Source organism: Benincasa hispida, chromosome 12 (assembly GCF_027475165.1).
Source record: "Benincasa hispida cultivar pf3 chromosome 12, pf3_genome.v1.1, whole genome shotgun sequence".
NCBI classification, from domain to species: domain Eukaryota; kingdom Viridiplantae; phylum Streptophyta; class Magnoliopsida; order Cucurbitales; family Cucurbitaceae; genus Benincasa; species Benincasa hispida.
Window position 1 is genome coordinate 83607045 of NC_143489.1, and position 20137 is coordinate 83627181.

The 20137-nt window shown below is 30.1% G+C and overlaps 2 protein-coding genes across 2 annotated transcripts; both read left to right on the top strand.

The window, feature by feature from the left end:
* Window positions 1-5769: 5769 nt before the first annotated feature.
* Window positions 5770-7142, top strand: LOC120092767 (putative invertase inhibitor). Its single transcript, XM_039050961.2, has one exon. It carries the CDS (start codon window positions 6386-6388, stop codon window positions 6953-6955), a length of 570 nt encoding a protein of 189 aa, XP_038906889.1. The 5' UTR covers window positions 5770-6385; the 3' UTR covers window positions 6956-7142.
* An 11557-nt stretch (window positions 7143-18699) lies between these two features.
* On the top strand, window positions 18700-19633 carry LOC120068026 (putative invertase inhibitor). The gene has a single exon (XM_039019696.2). It carries the CDS (start codon window positions 18767-18769, stop codon window positions 19334-19336), a length of 570 nt encoding a protein of 189 aa, XP_038875624.1. The 5' UTR covers window positions 18700-18766; the 3' UTR covers window positions 19337-19633.
* Window positions 19634-20137: the final 504 nt, after the last annotated feature.

A 20137-nucleotide genomic window follows, 5' to 3' on the forward strand; every position in this document is an offset into this window, starting at 1 on the left:
AAAAAACACAGGCTTTAATGTCGGTTGAAAATTTCACTGAAGACCTTTAATGTCGGTTGTAACCGACATTGAAGGCTGTGCTATTGAAACCCTTTAATGTTTATTTAAAACCGACATGAAAGGGTTTTAATAACACTATCTTTAATGTAGGTTTAAAACCGACATTAAAGCCTGAATTTCTTCTAGTGATACCATTTCATAACATAAATAGAATACAAATCGTTTTGTTTTTCTTTCGTTCATAATTTTCAAAATATTCTAGAGTTGATTTCTTTTATGAAAGAGGTTAAAGTGTTTTAGAGAAAATGAAAATGAAATTAATAAATGAACATTTAATTAAGTAAAAAAGGAACTCTAAGAATCCAAAAATTTATTTTGATCGAGATCCACACATACTTATCATTAAAAATAGTATTTGTACATCTGGTTTTTTTCTTGTTTATTTTTTAATATCTTTTTTTTTTTCAAAACACATTGTTACCCATAATAAATAGAATACAAATTATTTTGTTTTTCTGTGACCGAAACATCATTTTCAAAATGGTGGAGAGATATGATTATTTTAACAAAAATAGATTACAACTTTCCAAAGAAAATGTAAATTAAAAGTTTTCATTATTTAAGAAAGGATTTTAAGAATCCAAAAACTTATTTTATTCCGTGAAGACTAACACTCACTTTATCATTCAAAACATCTATATTTGTACCGTTTGTTCTTTTTCTCGATGATTTTTATTTTTTTCCCGACAAACAAAAAATTAAGACAACTGTATTTGTACCTTTTGATTTTTTTTTCTTTTTTTTTTTTAAATTTAAACATTTTTGACAAACAAATAATGGAAGCAAAGATTTATCGGAAAGATTTCTATAATTTTTTATCTTAAATTCATGCACACCGTTAATTTGTTAGAATTTTTCTCTGACAATATGTGAGTGGAAAAAATCGAACTTATAGCTTCAAGGCTGATAATACAAACAATATTTTAATTGATTTATGCTCATTTTGGTTATTTATAAGAAACTATACATACCATTTCACAAAATTAATAAAATACAAATTATTTTATTTTTTCCATGGCTCACAGTTCATTTTCAAAATGTCATTGAGATGGTTTCTTTTAAAACAAAATTAAAGCTTTTCAAACAAAATGAAAATTATAGGTTCTCATTTTTTTTTAAAAAAAAACATTGAATCATATCAAAATGGAACTTTGAGAATGTGGAAACTTATGTTGATGAAGAGGTTCAATTATCATCTCAGAATTTAAAAATTTATTCACTCTGGTTCAATTATTATCTCAGAATTTAAAAATTTATTCATTCTGGTTCAACTTTAAATTTTGGTTAAAATAATTTATATCAAATTAAGAATTTTCATGGTGGCAAAAAGCTACGTGAGACTAAAAAAATTAGTAAATAAAAAATTCAAATGAATTTAATCATATTATCCACTCACTTCATACAATTTCCATTTTTGCAATTTCACTAACCATGAAGGTATTTTAATTAAAATTAAACATTTAAATTTTGAATCGAAGGAGTTTAGAGAGTGAGACAGATTGATTATGAGGGTTTTTTTTTTTTTTTTTTTTTGGTTAGATCTTAAATAAAATTTAATTTATCATAAAAACTAAGTAACATTTTAAGCAGTGTCATCCAACTAGTGGATTAAATATAGAATATTAGACCAATGAAATAAACTACTACATCATAAAGTTAGCACCAACTTTATACTAATGGCCAAAGAGAGTATGGCTGAACCAGTATCTATATGTGATAACGATCACGAAGTTTGTGGTTCAGATTCTTCCATTTCTATTGTGTTAAATAAAGCTTTCTACTAACGGTTAGGCAAGAAAATATTATTTATCAAATCATGGACATTTTAATTTTAATTCTTTCATTTGTTTTTTTTTTTTTTTTGACATTAACATTATGCTGAGGTGATTGGAAAGTTTGAGGTTAAAATTGTGTGTGGTTTTTTACAATGTTTACATAAAGTAAAATCACAATAAGTATAATTTTTGGTAACGTTACCTTGTTGCTTTCATGTAATGCTACTTATTGTCCTTTTCTACTTCGGGGCTTCTCTCTAGCACTTTATCTTTCACTTTTGACTTTACATATTCTCGTTTCTGTATCAATTCTTCCTTATTAATGAATGGAAGTAGGAGATGATGAGGGTGCTTACTAACTTCAGTGCAAGCGGAAGATTGTTGGGATGTATGCCCTAAACTCTCGTAGTTAATAAGTTATTTGAAATAATGGTTGATTATTTTATATATATAATTATCCATTAAGGAAAGATGAACAGTATGCAATAGACATCTAGGTGCATCATATTCAAGTAATAACCTAAATATGGTCTATAATATATGGATAAGGTTGGGTGTCTTATCTTGATGACACTAGGAATATGGTCCACTTTATAAATGTTACAAACAATGTGATCCTAATTGTTCATGTGGAGACATGCGAGTTGAGGTATCCTATACAAAGAGCTTGTATAAGACCGGACCACGAAATGATTAATCTCTATTTATAACACCATTGACTAAAGAGATTAATATTTCATTAAATGACGACCATAGTTAACTCGATCTCAATCCTGAGTGAGTTATGAACTCCTGTCTATGAAGGTAGTCTTTTGATTTGTATGGATGAGAGTGGGCCAAGTCGCTGACATAATAACCCTACCATTTTGGGAATTTGTCCAAATAGGGAGTTTGGAATATAGCTACACAAGATAGAATTCACTCTTACTCATCTTTAGAGTAAGTAGATGAATTGCTTCCTTGAGTGCTGACTCTGAGTCTTGAATAATGAGGTCTTTCCTTCTCATTTGGCTAAGAAGGTTTTGTTTATGGTAGGACCATAAACAAATTTTTTCATTAAAGGATCAATGGGACTTAAGAAGTAAAAGGTAATTACAAGAGTAAAACGATAATTTGACCCATTAATAATTATGAGAAATTCGTGAAGGGATGACTTACTAATAATTGGTTATATATGTGGACACAGTATCATCTATAGTGCAAGAATGCAATTGTGAATCTTTAGTAGAGTGACTCACAGTTAATGAATGTTGAATAAATTAATTAAGAGTTTAATTAGTTAATCATATATTGTTGGAGCTTCTAATTTGTAGGTTCATTAGATTCTTGTGCAAGCTCAATAAGGCTACACAAGGAATATTTAATTTTGGAAGAATTTGAACTGGAAATTTAAATTAATTATATATGATACAATTAATATAATATATGTAAATACATTAAATCATGTTGTTGATTTTGAATGAGATTCAAAATTAAACTATATAATAAGAAAGTATAATATATTTGAATAAGATTCAATACTAAATAATATGAATGAGATTCATATAATAATATTCAAATATTAAATAATATGAATGAGATTCATATAATAACTATAGGTTAAAGTTTAATATGAATAAGATTCATATTAAAACTAGATATTTAATAATATGAATGAGATTTATATTAAAACTATAGATTAAATTTAATATGAAAGTGATTCATATTAAAATTATAAGTTAAATTTAATGAGATTGTGATACACATTAAAACTATAGGTTATGAGAGAGAATTACATTTATATTGAAGGAATTGAATTCCCGAGGATGCGTGTGAACGCTTTGCATTTAGGCATTCGATTTTTATGAAACAAAAACAGTAAAACAAAACATGCATTTCTAGGATAAACATAAACAAAGCTATAAGCATGCTAGAAAAGATAAAGAAAATAAGAAATCAAAACTTATCTTTGTTGATTCTTCTAGCTTTCCTTTTCTACTGTTATCAACGATCTCGAACTTCTCGAATGAAGAAGGATACCACTAAAAAAGTTACCTTGCTATTCTCTAGGATTCTAAAGAACTTGGAAGAGTGGTCTCCAAGAACTCTTGAGGAGAAAAAGGTAGAAATTTTTTAGAGAAGTTAGAGAGAAGGTGGAGGCTTAGACAATAGTTTTTTTTTTTAATTTTGTAATAAAAAAATCCCCTTTTTGCCTTAAATGGGCTATACCGATATATTTATATGGAGAATGATTAATCCCTCCTGTAAGTATTTCATTTTATACCCTTAGTGTTAATTAATTAAATAATCCTTATATAATTAATTGACACATTAATTAAATGATCATATATTAAATCATATTTAATATGCATTTAATTAATTATCATAAATATCATATATTTATACTAACCTCCCATCTTCATTATTTCTTAATCAATTAATTAACCATTAATTAATCAATTAAATCATATTTAATATGGAGTTAATTAACATATAAATATCACATATTTATATGTATACATCTTTTTATGAAGCCAACAAGAGTATAGCTCAACTGGTACAATATTCATACTACTAAAACTCGTGGTATGAGGTCAATCCCTTTATATGTATACATCTTTTTATGAATCCAATTCATTAAATCTAATATTTGAATTTATTCAAATATATCTCTCGCATAATTTGGATTAGTGCTGAGATCGTGTTCACAACGAAGATTTGAAGAAGTAGTCTTCAAAGGTAACCGTTGAATTACTTTACTGTTTAAAACATGCTTAATTCTTTATAATTTCTTGTAAATTCAAAACATTAATAGACGTATTCGTGCGCTTCCCCTACAGGATTCGATCCTTTAGTGTCAACCTAATTAAGATATTTTGGTACATCTATTGACCCACATTAGCGTATATTTCTAAAAAAGAACAATTATGGGTGGTTTTTCTTGCCATTTTCACAAAATGGAAAAATCACACTAATAATACTTCACACACACTTGTTTTAGAGAAAGATAGTAATAGGGTTAGCACACCCGCTAGAGAATCCTAACTAAGTTGGTACCTTCTTAATAACCTCAACATCCACAACTTCATTTGAAAAATCAATTAATAAATAAAGTACAAGCAAGGGGAGATACCAAAAGAGTGTGGAAGCGGGCAGAGAAGACAACCAGTGGGGAGATTATATGAATGCATTCAAGTTTAAAGATATCTCAGCAGGTGTGTAGCTCGAGAAGAGCTTAGACCTGTGACACCAATTTCCAGCAAGCAGCCAAGCATTATCCCATAGAGCCAATCTGCTGACCTACTTCTCGTTGAATATATGATTGTTTCTTTCGTTTAGTAAATGGCCGTAGAGATATTGAGAACCATAATTCTCTTTTTAGAACATTGCTTGTATTTAAAGAGCTCTTGGGATAAAGTAATGCTGTCAGTAATATATTATTACATAGAAAAGTTAGTTTGGCCCAGAGCTTCTTCCATCTTATCCCAAATCCACCTTGTAATGTCACAGAATGTGAATAGATAACCCATGGTATCATTGGATTCTCTGCAAAGAAGGCACCAATTAGGATTTAAGTAATGTTTTAGGCAGTCTCCTTTGTAGAGTATCTCCCTCTGTGAAGAGCAGTCCAAATCAGAAGCTTACACTTTTTGGGGATGTAAGAATTCCAAAGGTTTTCAAAAATGATCCCCTCAATGTTTATGGTGTCATCAGACAGGGCTGGTATAGGACCATTTTGATGGTGGAAATATGAAAAGGGCCATTGCTGTTGAGATGCCATTCGTGAAGATCCTGGCCACCATTTATATCAGGAATGGCAGAATCATTCATAATGGACGACCAAGGGCCACCGAGGTCTGATATCCCAAATGCCAACACTATTCACACACTTTTATTCCTCAATTTTATGTTTAATTTCCATTTGAGTTTTATAATTCTCAAAATAATACTTTTTTTTTTTAAATTCGTTATAGTACCGATGAAAAATTAGTGAACAATAATTTGATTATAGTTTATTTATTTTTTTAAAATTAATCAATAGATATTAAAAACAAAGACAAAAAGTGAGTATCCAGTAAAAAAAAAAAACTTAAGGGTTAAAAATGTAAATTTTGAAATCCGGAAATCAAATAAAAACAAAACTCAAAACTCAAAGATAAAAATGTTACATTATCATGAAATCTAGAGATCAAATGAAAGTTAAATTCAAAATTAAGGAGTAAAAATGTAACATTTTGAATAATATAGAGACCCAAATGAAAATTAAACTTGAAAACTTAAATATCAAAAGAGTTTTTTTTTTATGGACATGTGACGAGATTTGAATGTCTGAAAGTACATATATGATTTAGGCTTTGAGATTTGGTGTGGAGATTCATTAAATGAAGTTAAACTTTAGATAAATATCTTAGATTATATACAGTGATTAACTCTTTCCTATCCATCATAATTATTGTAATCCCCAAAACCCTTTATAAAACCATTCCATCTAATGAATAACCATAATACACAAAGACCTTTCACACAAAAAAAAAAAAAAAAAAAATTACAAAAAAGAACAAAAAATCATCATGTCTTCCCTTTCTCACTCCATTCTTCGCTTCTTGTTCTTGTTCATGTTCTTCTCCAATTTCCTCATCATTAAATCTTCCAACAACACACTTTCCCTCTTATACAAAACTTGCAAAACCATCTCTGACCAAGACCCCAATATCTCCTTCAATTTCTGCCTAACATCTCTCGTACCCGCCGCGACCAAGCACGGCCACGGTGCCACCACTCTCCGCCGCCTCGGCCTCATTACCATCTACTTGATTCGACGCAACGTGAGCAGCACGCGCCACCATATCAAGAACTTGCGAAGAAACAAAGAGCCCGGCGACCCGTTGGTTAAGTCGTGCTTGGCTGATTGTTTGGAGCTTTATTCCGATGCGGCCCTGACGATGAAGCAAGCGAGGAAGGATTACAAGGCCAGGCGATACGACGATGCAAGCTCGATGATCAGCTCGGTTATGGATGATTGTTCAACATGTGAAGATGGATTTAAGGAAGAAGGGGTGATTTCACCATTGACTAATAGGAATCATAATGCCTTTGAATTGTCGGCTATTGCACTGTCCATTATTAATATGCTTGCTTGAGAAATTCCAAAAAGAAAAAAATAAAATAAAATAAAAACTGTTGAAATAGATCATTTGAGTTAAATTTACCTCTTAAATTTTTGTTTTTTTTGAGAATATTACTTCTTAATAAGAAAAGATTTGAATAGAGATGTGGCAACCAATGTACTATATGCTTTGATTGATATATTATCTTTCTTTTTTTTTATCCCTATGCAAAACTTGCATATTATTCTTTCTTACCATTTTTGTATTTATTTTTTTACTTTTTTTTTTTTTTTTTTTGCATTTGATCTAATGTTGAGAAAAATTGTAAAAATGGAAAAATGATTGGAATTTTTACTCAATAAGGAGGTGTATTCTCCGTAATGTATTCTAAGTTGTAAATGTGAAGACTTAATTATTGTATTTATTTTTAAATATAAAAAAATAAGAGAAATTATTTTAAAAAATTAATTTTTTTATAGAGACGGATAGAAATATATCCTTATCTATCATGTGATAGAAGCTTGTCAATATTTATATTTTTTTTATCTATGAAAATTTTTCTTCTTTACAAAACATAGGATATTTTCTTAATTCAACAATATGGAGCTAGGATTTGAATATCTAACACTGTAATTAAGGATATATCTCTAATAAGTTAAATTATATTATAGTTATCTTTGAATCAAAATTTATATTTAATATATGAAATGAGCATATATAAAAAGTGAAATCCCTTTTAATTAGATCCAAGAGTTGAATGTTTATTTTTAAACAACATTCTTCTTTTAACCATTTAACATCCTTTCTTATCACAAAAGCATTAATAATTATTGGTACTAAGATATTAAAACTCCGTTTATTTAAGACATGATTCCTTTCCACTCTGAAATAAATCAACATCTTCTGTTCTTTTAGGTCATTTTCGACTTGGAAGTGAAAATGGAAATTTCATACATTGATAACATAACCAAATATATATATATATATGTTTAAGTTCATTAAGAGTGAAGGGATTCAAATCACTAACTTTCTGATTGTTCTAACACATTCTATATGTCAATTAAACTATGTTTGCTTTAATATTTTAGTGGTTGTACTTAGAAACATATTTAACTTCTCGACAACAACCAACAAACTTTGTTATGCAATTCAAAACCTAGAGAGCATGGTCGTTGGATTATCTATCCATTCATGTCTCAAGTTATACTTTTTTTTAAAAAAAAATAATAGATACTTAACTATTCCAATTTTTAAAAAAAGTATAAAACAAGATTAAGTTATTGATATTTCAATTATGCAAACGTATCAACATAATAGCGATATTGTAGGATACTTCTATAAATAAAGAAATAAAAAAAAATTATTCAGATTAATAATAAACTTATTTTTACTTCCAAACTAATTTTTAGAACTTGTAATTATTAGTATTTGTAGATGATATTTTTTTTAATATTTGGTTTGTATTCATATTGATTAATCTTTAGTATCATTATCAAACTTTCAATCTATGGATAAATCGACATATCGATAGACAATCTTATTGGTATAAAGATTAAATGTAACCAAATGATTGCAAAAGCCAAGTGAAGTAGGATTGTCTATAGTTATGACGAAATTTTAATTAAGAACATGATAACAAGTTGTTGGACAAAAAAAAATTGTTTCATTAGTAGCTCAATTATGAATAATTAAGTTAGATGAATGAATCCTATAAGATAAATTATATATGTAAATGAGTCCAAAAAGTGTATAGAATGGTTGTTTTTTTAAGAAAAAATAATTTTTATCATTGTCGGTACGATGAATTTCATGTTATATATGAAATTCTGCAAGGTTTTTGTGTTCCAAAAAAAGATATGATTGTGAGTTGTCTTATTCCTCTGCATTGAATACAAGCAAATTAAGGCCATCTCTCTTTTTTCACTCATAAACTCAAGAAATTGACTTCTAAACTACTGAAACACATGGATGCAACTTCTCCATTTTTGTTGGTTGCGAGTTAAGAGTTTCTTTTTCTTTGCCTTTTCTTTTATTTACAAAATAACAAACAAATTTTTTAGTCCTTATGCAATAGTCGAATTTCTTATCTCTACTTTAATATGTTATGATTATTGTTATTGTATATTTACTTTATAGTAAACCATACTCTAAAAACTTATCATTCATATCATAAAGATGTTTATTTTAGAAAAAAAAATTAGAGTATGTACATTTATTTTCGAAAATAGTTAAAAATATTTGTTTTCGTGTTGGATTTAATAATAATGATTGAAACATCTTTAATTTGTGTAAAGTTTAGAGAATAAAATAAAATATTTGAAAGGTTAATAGGAATTCTCTAGAAATAGCTAGAGCATTTAAAATGGTTTAATAAAAATGAATTAAATATGATGTCAGATTCTAAAATATGATTTAAATTTAAATAATTTTGATTGGTAATTTTTTGAGTTGTTACTTTGTTCAATTGTGGAATATTAATTTTTTTAAATGTTTTTTTTGTTATCATTACATTGCAGAATTGGGAAATAGAAGCTTATGGTCTTGTCCTTCCTTTTATATAATTGTTTCCAATAAATCTTTTAATTCTTTTGATAATATATATATATACACTTTCCTTCCTATTGGTTTATTGATTCTTGACTAAAAGGTCATTATCAATTGAAGTAAAGATCAAGTTGGTGTTTTTTCTTCTTAAAAAATCATTTTCTAAATTTCAAGTGCGGTTTCTTGAGGTCCATAAATAAATCTAAGTTTTTTTCTTTTGTTTTGTTTTTAAAAAAGAGAATAAAAGAAAAAAGAGATAAATCTAAGAAGTGTGTTGATAAGTTCTTCCACATCGTATACCATTGTATCTAAAGGGTATATAAAGGTCAATTTTGTAAATGCAAATATAATTTCATTATTCTCCCTCTCCATTAATTTCTTTTTCTCAGAAATATCCATACTTTCCTTCCAATAATGTTCTCCATTGTTTGAGCAGTTGATGCAATTTTATATCATTGGTTCCTTATATGATTTTGTAAGAAATAATTTAAAAATAAACTTAAAACCATAATTTTTTAGTATAATAGGAACGGAAAATTTGAACTATAGACCTTATCTGAACCCAAGTGTAAACTTAAACATGGTTTCCTGATGAGTCCAGAGTTGAACTCAGAGACTTACACTAAAAATGTGTTGGAACTCACTTTGGCTGCTAAGTGCTTCCATCTCTTTTGTTTCAATGCTTTCACTAGATGGTTTAGCGCTTGTGTTTTTTTTTTCTTTTTTAATTTCTTTTTAAAGCACAACCTCCTATTCTTTCTCTGAATCTACAAGGTCGGTGGATGCGGTCGCCATGTCTCTACTCTTCTCTTTAAGCAACTTCTTTATTGGCCATGCGACCACTTCTTCAACTTCCAGCTCTGTCACCTTCCTCTTTTGAGCCCGTTTCTTCTCAAACGCTGCAGACATCCTCATAACTAGCCCATCCTTTGAGCGAATTGGACTCAACTTGCTTGATGCAAGCTTTTCAGGGCCGCTCGTCGCAAGGACAGACCCATGTAGCGACAATATTTCCTTCTTTTTCTCAGTTTCATTCTTCTTCCTCAACCACCCCCTTGCTCGGTTGATTGACTACTTCCTTATCATCTGAACGCCCCCTGCGTTCAATACTGGCAAGGATGTCTCAAGACATCCTTCTCGTGTCTTCTTCTTGTTTCACTTGTGCCCACCAGGTCATTTGCAGATGGTGGAAGTGGACGCATTTCCAACTCAAGACTGTCAGGACGAAAATTCTCCTCGTGCGGTTCGACAGTGGTTGTGGTGTTGAATGGTTTGGCTTGGCTTTCTCCCCCACATGGTGAAAAAGAGTGTGATAGGGTTGGTTCTAGAGGAAAAACAGTGGCTAAGAGTTCAGGATCAAGGGAGGTAGATGCGCATAGGGCAGGAGAAGGGGCTAATGAAGACATATTTTGGTTTGTATGGTGACTGCTTCACGGTGGTTCCAACGGAGGCTAGCGATGCTCTCACTTTTTTTCAAAGAATAAAACTGATTTCTCACTCAGAATACGTCAAAGAGAAGCTCGAGAGGTTGAAGACGATGGTGGAGATATGGAGGATTTTGGGCAGAGTTTCAACCAATCTCTTAGAAGAAAGTCTAACACATAGCTTCAATTTCAATGGGCTATTTATAGGTGTCAAGAAGGAAGCTTATTTGCCTTTTTCTAATGATACACTAACACAATTACTGTCACACCCCCTCCTAAGCTCACCACTCTGACTGAAAGGGAGTGTGGGAACTACAGATATTAGGAACTTCTACTGTCTAGGATTTTTTTTTCCTTTCCTATTACAAATCATGACTGAGCTATTTCAGTTAGAAGTGTTTTATACAATACATGAACATTTATCAATTATAAGATTACACTACTACCCTTCCCGAGCTCACCACTCTGACCCGAAAGGGAGTATGACAGATATTAGGAACTTCTATTGTCTAGGAATTTTTTTTCTTTTCCTATTACAAATTATAACTGAGTTATTTCAGTTAGAAGTGATTTATACAATACATGATAATTTATCAATTATAAGATTACACTGTTACCATGTGTCTGAACCCTCCTAATACAGCTGCCAAGACAGGATGATTTCCACAATCACTTCGTCGACTGGTTCTAAGCACAATCCATCGCCATCTTTCTGATACCTGGGGGGAGGGGAGGAGGGGGGAATTTAGAAAAACATTTGGAAAAACATGAGCGAGAGTGCTCAGTGAGTGGTAAATTCAAGCTAAAATATTATTTGCTTTCAAAACATTTTTGGGAAAGCAATATCACCGTTTATACAACTATCGAATATATGCATTCAATTAATAAATGAGACAAAGTTTGCATGATCACATAATCCTCCAATTACATAACAAATCACCATGAACCAGTTTGAAAAAACAATTTTCAGTACCCCAAACAACCTGTCGAATGTGCACATGTCGAAAATTCCTACTAGACATACTCGGCACGTGGATAATCCCAGTCAGATATACTGACAATTTCAGTCAAACGTCCACGAAGTACGCTAACAATATACCGGGTACAATTTCCAGTTTCCAGTCAAACCAATAGAAACAAACATCAAAACCAAGACTCAAAGAGAAAACAGTCATCCAAACAAAAGGATAATAATTATAATCCAAGAAAACATATTTTCAGATCATGCCAAGTTTACCAAACTGGTATAAATATATAATACATCCAAACATTCAAAAATATAAACCACTCACCGTCAATTTGCTTTCCTTTCAAACTCCCCGTCCCACGGATTTTTTTTTATAAATCTTGAAATTTAGTTAATATTCTTCTAATTATTCTCCACATAGTCACAAACCAATCAATTATGCTTAAATTTCTCCAAAATCCTAATTTGATTTATTGTAGAGTTTACTTTTCAATTTGATCCTTTAGTTACTTTAAAATTAATTTGAAAATCCCCAACATTGATATTTAATGAAAATTAATTTCCATCATTTTTGGATTTACCCATAGTTAAATCCTCTTGATTATTAAAATTATTTTCCATATTAATCCAATTAAGCTCAAAGTATCTTAATTAGAACTAAAATTAAGCATAAATGGACTTAATTTTTCTCAAACCCCAATATCATTCAATTTTAGGGTTTTACTTTACACTTTCATACTCAAATCATCTTAAAATCAACTTAAGATTCGAAACTAATTCAATCCCAAGATTAAAACATCTTATTGATATCTATTAGAACTTAAATTAAGGTTGGGAACACCTTAGTTAATATTAATTTTGTCCAATTTTGCATAATTTTCCTATTAACCCCTATTAGGGTTTACTTTAAATTAACCCCTTAATCAACTTCAAAAATTGACTTAAGATTCCAATTTTGCATAATTATACCAATTGGACTCCTAATTATGTTTAGAAATTAATAGCTTTTAATGACGAAGAAAAGATGACAGACAGAAGTCAAACCTAATAAGTCAACTCTTTCTTCACCCTATAGCCCAAAATTTTCAGGTTTCCGGCTAGCCCCTCCGACGAGCCTCCGGCGACCAAATTCTCTTAATTCAGCCACATCCACTTTAATTAAAAAATAAAATTCCCTTACCCATCATCTAAACTATCTTACCTTAAAGTTTGAACGTCCGATTTTCCCCAAAATGCCTGAAATCGATCAAACTTCCCACGGGTACTTATTTTCCGACGAGAAATTTCAGAATTTAATTTCTTCAATTCTAGCTTAAAATAATCGAATTAAAAGCCACATAACTCCCAAGAAACCCTATAAGTATCTTACCTTTGAATTTGGAGCCTTAAATCACTATTTAAGTCCTCGAATTTATCCAAAGGTTGCACAATACCTTGAATTTCGCGTGACCTCCAACCAGCAGCATGTTCCTTAGTTTTCTTGTTTGTTCTGCCACAATTTCTTAATGAAACTCTCCCAATTTCTTTCCTAATAATTCCCCAGAGGTTTAACTTACTTTTCCCTCGAGGAATTTCTCTGATTGAGTCTATTTCAACTCATTTCTCCTTTTCCCCTTTTATAGGCCGAGAACCTTAAATTTTGCCTTTCCACCTTCAATTTTCAGTTGACAACTCCTAATTTCGATCAGTCTCAACACCTAGTTGATATATCTCCCACCTTTTGTCCCTCAAATCACAAATTAACAGCCCAATTTCTTGAGTTTCTCAAGTTTTATCAAAAATTCATTTCCATCTTATCCTTCTTGAATTTCCCCATTTCCTCCTTTCCCCTTTTCCCCCTAATTCTTTTTACAATTTTTGGTTCAAATGGAACTAATAGTTGTCAAATTTCCCAAAATTTCATTTAAATCCCTCAATTTCTCAAAATTTAAAAATGTTTACCACCTTGTGCCCATCCTTACATGCAATCGAGCGCTTCCTCGCTCGCGCCTGGCCTTTCCTTGATGCACGATGGTCTTTACTCGATGCAAGATGTCCTTTATTCGATGCACGATAGCCTTTACTCGATGCACAATAGCCTTTACTCGATGCTTGATAGCCAGAACAATAGCTTTTACTCGATGCACGATAGCCTTTACTTCATCCATGATAGCCTTTATTTGATGCTCGGTGGCCTGCACAATAGCCTTTACTCGATGCACAATAGTTTCTACTCGATGCACCATGGCCTTTACTCAATGCACGATAGTCTTTACTCGATGCACGATAATCTTTACTCGATGCACAATGTCCTTTACTCGATGCACGATAGCCTTTACTCAATACACGATAGCCTTTACTCGATGCACGATGGCCTGCATGATAGCCTTTACTCGATGCATGATCCTTTCCTCGATTATACATGGTTTTACTCGATGCTTACCTAATACTTACTCGATGTTTACCTAGTGTTTACTCGATGCTTACCTAATGCTTACTCGATGCTTACCTAGTGCTTATTTGATGCTTGCCTAGTGTTTAATCGATGCTTGGCCACCTTTTTACGACCAACACTTGGCCAAAATTTCTTCTTGCTAGGCTAATTTAAAACACCTGAGAGTGAAATTTTCAATAATTAAGCATTTTCCTTCTTCATTTTCTTATCCTTTATCCATTTCCCTACAATTTCACTTTAACTTAAATATTAAATCTCTCATTTTACTAATTTCAACAATAAACATATTTAAATAGGGAAAGTAGGGTTCATGTTTCACAATTGCATTTAATTTTATGCTCTGTTGTGCCAAATAATTGCAACATAGGTTCATTGGCTCTGCCACGTTTGCCTCAGATCAACTATCAACTTGCATCTTTTGATTTGACATCCACCGCCTACGCATTTTTTGTTTTCTCTCTTCATGTTTTATGCTCAACGTGTGGTTCTCTGCATACAAGATTGGACGTCGATCTAATCACTCTCTACGTCCATGGCTACAGTTTCCTTAGTTGTTTTTTCTTCTTCTCATTATAATTCTACGTTCAAAGCGTTAATTTTCATAATTTCCAGGATAAAGGGTTTTGTAAATACATGAGTGTAAAGCTTGTCTATTTACATGAATTTTTTCTCAAGTTAATACATTTTCCTCTAGTTTCCCTATTTATTCTAAATAAATTTCTACAATAACTTGTATTTCTATGAGTTATCAAGGACCAAAATGAGCTAAAGTTGAAATTATATGGACCAAAATGAACATTTTAATGTATAGGGACCAAAGTGAATCAAAACTAAAAGTACAAGGATCAAGGTAATATTTAGACATTAATATAAAGATTTGGCAAAATTTTAGAAGTGTTGTTGTCCCATATCGGAGAAGTTCAAAGAAGTCATAGGCTTGAACCACTATAAAAGGAGCCCTATGCTTTGGTTTCAAATTGTAATAGTTAGAAATACTTCAAACATAGGTGTGCTAACTCTTATTAAATTCCATTTATATATTCTCTAGTTTGAGTATGGGAAAAAGAGTAATAGAAAAGCTTTGAAAGAGTGCTCTTGTAATTGGGATTAAGAAGAGAATTATTCTATGTGATTGTAACAAATTTTCACATAGTGAATTTCTTTCTGTTGAGTTGTAGTTTTCCTCTTAATTTGGAGTTTGTCATCTAAATTCTTTTATTTCCTATTTTAGTGTTTTGTTTTTAATTTCTTTATCATCTTCTATTTATTTCTTTATTGGAAGTGGGAAGTTTTTTCCCATAGATATATATTCAATCTTCAAGTCTTTTGCTATTATAGATTATTATTAAGATAATAGGTTGGTTGCACAAATAACAATTAAACCAAGAATAATAAAAGATGTAGTTCAAGGATAAAAATATTAGGGATATGGCACAAAATTAGCGCTAAATATCATTGATAGCAGCTATCATGATAGTCAATTGGTAGATGACTAAAATACCGACGAGCAGCCCACCATTTCATGCTTCTTCTTTTGGTTTTCTCAAATTAAAAGCTATCATTAATAGCAACTATCAACGATAGCATAGCTACCATTAGTTGCTATCACTAATAGCTGCTATCAGTGATAACTTTCAATTTAAAAAATATTAATACAACCTTGAAATAGTAATACTTGAAATATTAGTTTTCAATTTGCTATCAGTTATCGTAGCTATCATTGATACACTTTCATCAATTGGAATCAAACTTGAAATATTAACACTTAAGGCTATCAGTAGCTATCAATTATAGGCTTTCATAAGTAATTATCAACTTTGAAAGGAAACTATCAACATTAAAAAATTAACATTTAAAGTTATAAGTGATAGAAGTTTATCGGTGAGAGATCTATAAGTGACTATTACTGATATCTACGTAAGTCATATCACTAATATCATTAAAATCATTCATTTAATTGATATATACTTAACTTATATGATTGATATATGAATATCACTGATAACTTCTATCACTGATAGCTTCTATCAGTGGCTATCGCTAATAACTTTTAGCAGTGGCTATCAATGATAGACTTTCATCAAAATGAAATCAGCTGATGTATGGATATCACATAAATTCTATCACCAATATCATGATATCACTTACATCGTGGTTATCAGTGATAACTTCTATCACTGATAACATGCTATTGGAGATAGCTTCTATCATTCCTTTTTATCATCAAATAACATGCTATCATTGATAGCTTTCATCACTGATAACATTCTATTAATGAACAATTCTAGGCATCTCACTTACACTTTAGTTCAAGATTCCACTTTATTAATTAAATTCACTAAAGTAAACTAGCAATGATAAACTTCTATAAATGGCTATTAAACATGAAAGAAAATCATCAAAGATTTAGCCATCAATGATAGAAAATATTAGTGACTATCACTTATAGATTTTCATTCATGCTAACATCCAAAGCTATCAATGACTATTATTGAGAAACTTTTATCATGATTATCAATAATAGACTTTTATCACTAATAAACTTCTACCACTGAAATCTACCTGAGTTCAATATCACTGATACATGAATATGACTGATTTCTTTTAAAGTTATATCATTAATGTGACAGATAATTGATATTACCGATATATAAATATTACAATATCTATCTAAGTTATAACACTGATGCACGTAGTTTGTATCACTGATAGACAGTCTATTACTGATATCACAAGATCAATGATAAAAGTTTATTATTGTTAAATTTCATACTTTTAAAGTCCTACAAAAAATGGGTCTATTTGTACATTCCCGTTTCTCATTTTGTTTCTAAAAAATATCTCAAATTTCAGAAATTGAGAAAAATAGTTCTTTCAAGTTCCTTGGTTTAAAACTTAGTTTTCTCAATTTTTTTATAATTAATTAATTTTTAATTAAAAGGTAAAAGTAAACAAAGAAAAAGCTGAAGATGGAAAATAAAAATTAACAATGAAAAAAGAAAGAAAAAAAAATTAAAAAGTAGAAGCAAGTAATGAAAAAATAACAAAAAAATTGAAGCCAAATGAGGATATAATATATATATATATATATATATAGAACACTCAATAAGAGAGGAAAAGAAATAGGAAAAAAAAAAAAAAAAGAATGGAGAACACTGGTTAAAGGAGAAGAAAAAGAAAAAGAGAGAAGGAAGAGGAGTAGAGAAGGACAAACTTGGAAATTGGAAAAAAAATTAAAATGTGGTTGGTTAACATTTATCATATATGCAATTATTTTTAAATGGTGTCATATCGATAGATATTTTTCCTTCTTTTGCTATCTATTATCATTTTCATAAGATAAATACTATTTATTTTACGTTTTTCTTTCTATCTTGGTTTTTTTTTTATCTTTTTTTTTTTTTATTTGTTATTTAAGAAATATAAATTGCACACGGACAACCTTTTGTAACCTAAGAGGAAACAACAACTAGTATAGAAAAAGTGAGATGATTTTTTTTTTTGAGTTTTTGTGTATTTATTTTCTTAATTTTCGTTGTTCTTGTGTTTTTTTACTTAAATATTTCTTGATGTTTAGTCCATCGACTTCATAAATGAGTGTTAAATAATTCAACTCTACCAACTCTAATATTATTCACTATTGAAGTTTGCACGTTTATCAAGCAAATTTCATCTTCTCATCTTTCTCTCCTTTGCACATTTATCGAGAAATTCTAATTTTATACCTCAAACACAGACTTCTTAACTCTAACTAAACAACTTTGCACCACAAACACAAACTTTATAACACCAACATATTAACTCCGAAACTCAACTTACCACTCAAAACTCTCCTAGTTTGTAATCATTTTCCTTCTTTCTTAAAACCATTGAGTTAATATAAACTTGAATGGAGCATGCATAAACTAACAAGGTGCTAAGAGATTGACTAAAAAAAGGTGACTATTATTAGTGGGGTAGAATCCAATTATTCCACTTGGTAAATCATCTTACGCCTTTGATTTATCTTGAGTACGGTCAATTTATCGATAAATGTCATAGGAATAATTTTACAATTTTCTCCAATATGAGGGACTTTAATTTTTTTTTTTGTTTTTGAAATATTGACCTATAAGAATACATCTTCCTTAAAAATAAAAAGATAAAAAGATAAAAACGTTTAAGAAATTGTATTTGACACGTGGCGTCCTATGATTGGCCCATGTGTTTGGATGTCATGATTTAGTTGTATTCACCAAGTTTTTTTTTTTTTTTTTTTTTTTCAATTTGTAATATTTCACTTTACCCTTAATTAAAGTAGAGTGAAGTTGTTGGAAGAAAAAGCATTACAACTAATTCAAAATTGACAACTAAAACCCACCAAAAGCTTACAGTTCCAAATTCAAAATTTTATAAATTAGTCCCAAAGTGATCCCAACAAAAAAGAAAATCACTTCAAAGTTTACTCATACAAAGAAAGAATAATTAAGATCATCATGAAGCCCAAATTCTCATTATCATCTTTCATGATCACTCCTCTCTCTTCTCTCCTCCTCCTCTACATCATCTTCAACATCTCTACCACAATTGTTGTTGGTGATCTTGTCCAAAAAACTTGCAAAAAATGCGAAAACAACGATCCGAACATCAACTACATCTTCTGCATTTCATCTTTCCGTGCTCACTCGGGAAGCGATTCGGCCGATCTTCGAAAACTCGGCGCCATCTCATTGAGTTTGATTCAGAAAAATTTAAGCAACTCATTTGGGTATGTAGAAAAGCTATTACAAAACAAAGAAATAGACTCTTATAAAAGGGTTCGCTTAAATGATTGTTTAGAAGTCTATTCGGATGCCATTGTTAGTGTGGAAGAAGGAAAGAAAGCATACATAGCAAAACATTATAATGATGCTAACATCAAAGTGAGCTCAGTGATGGATGCTGCTAGGGTTTGTGAAGATGGGTTTAAAGAAAAAGAAGGTGTCTCCTCTCCATTGACAAGGTGGAATAAGGACTTTTTTCAATTGGCTGCCATAGCTCTTTCAATCATCAATATGTATCCATAAAGACAATAAATTATTCAAGGCAGCTGTCACAACGTTGTCTGGTAGCTCTCCATGATGGTTGGATATATGAAGAAGAAATATCGTGGAAACATTTCCATTTAGTATCTAATATATTGGGCATTGTAACGTCTTCATTGAATAATTTTTCTATTTTTTTTTTTAAAAAAAACTATTCTACAATAATTTTCCTTTTTCTTTCTTTTCATCTATAAACTTGTTAAACAATAGTTTTGTATTATACTTTGTAAAAGTCTACATAGTTGTTAATAATGATACTATATTTGCTATTTTGTTTTATTGTATTTTATTTGAGTCCGAATTTTTATTTCAATTACCATGCTCATTTTCAATATCAATTTTCATCCAACATTGATCTGATGATTTTTTTTTTTTTTTGAAAAAAGTATGTGTTGTGGGTCAGTAAATGCATCGGACTATCTCAATTAGGTTGGCACAATCTTAACATCCTCGTTATAACCCACTTCTCTTCATTGATATTCAATAAGTATGAGAAAAGATACAAAAAGCTAGAGGAGATCCCATGTTACAAAAAGCACCTAAATTAAGAGCAATAGGAGATGGATTATAATTCTTAAAGAGTTTTGATCAATGAATTTTTACTCCAAATATAGTTTTAAAACATTTACAAAAGATCACAAGTATAATATTGTAGCTTTTAAAAAAAAACTTTGGTATATTTTAAACAAAAAAAAAAAATTCAGAGACTTTTTTTTTATATAATTTAGCCAAATTTATATATAATAATATTTGTTTCTTTTTTTTAAAATAAACTTGTATATC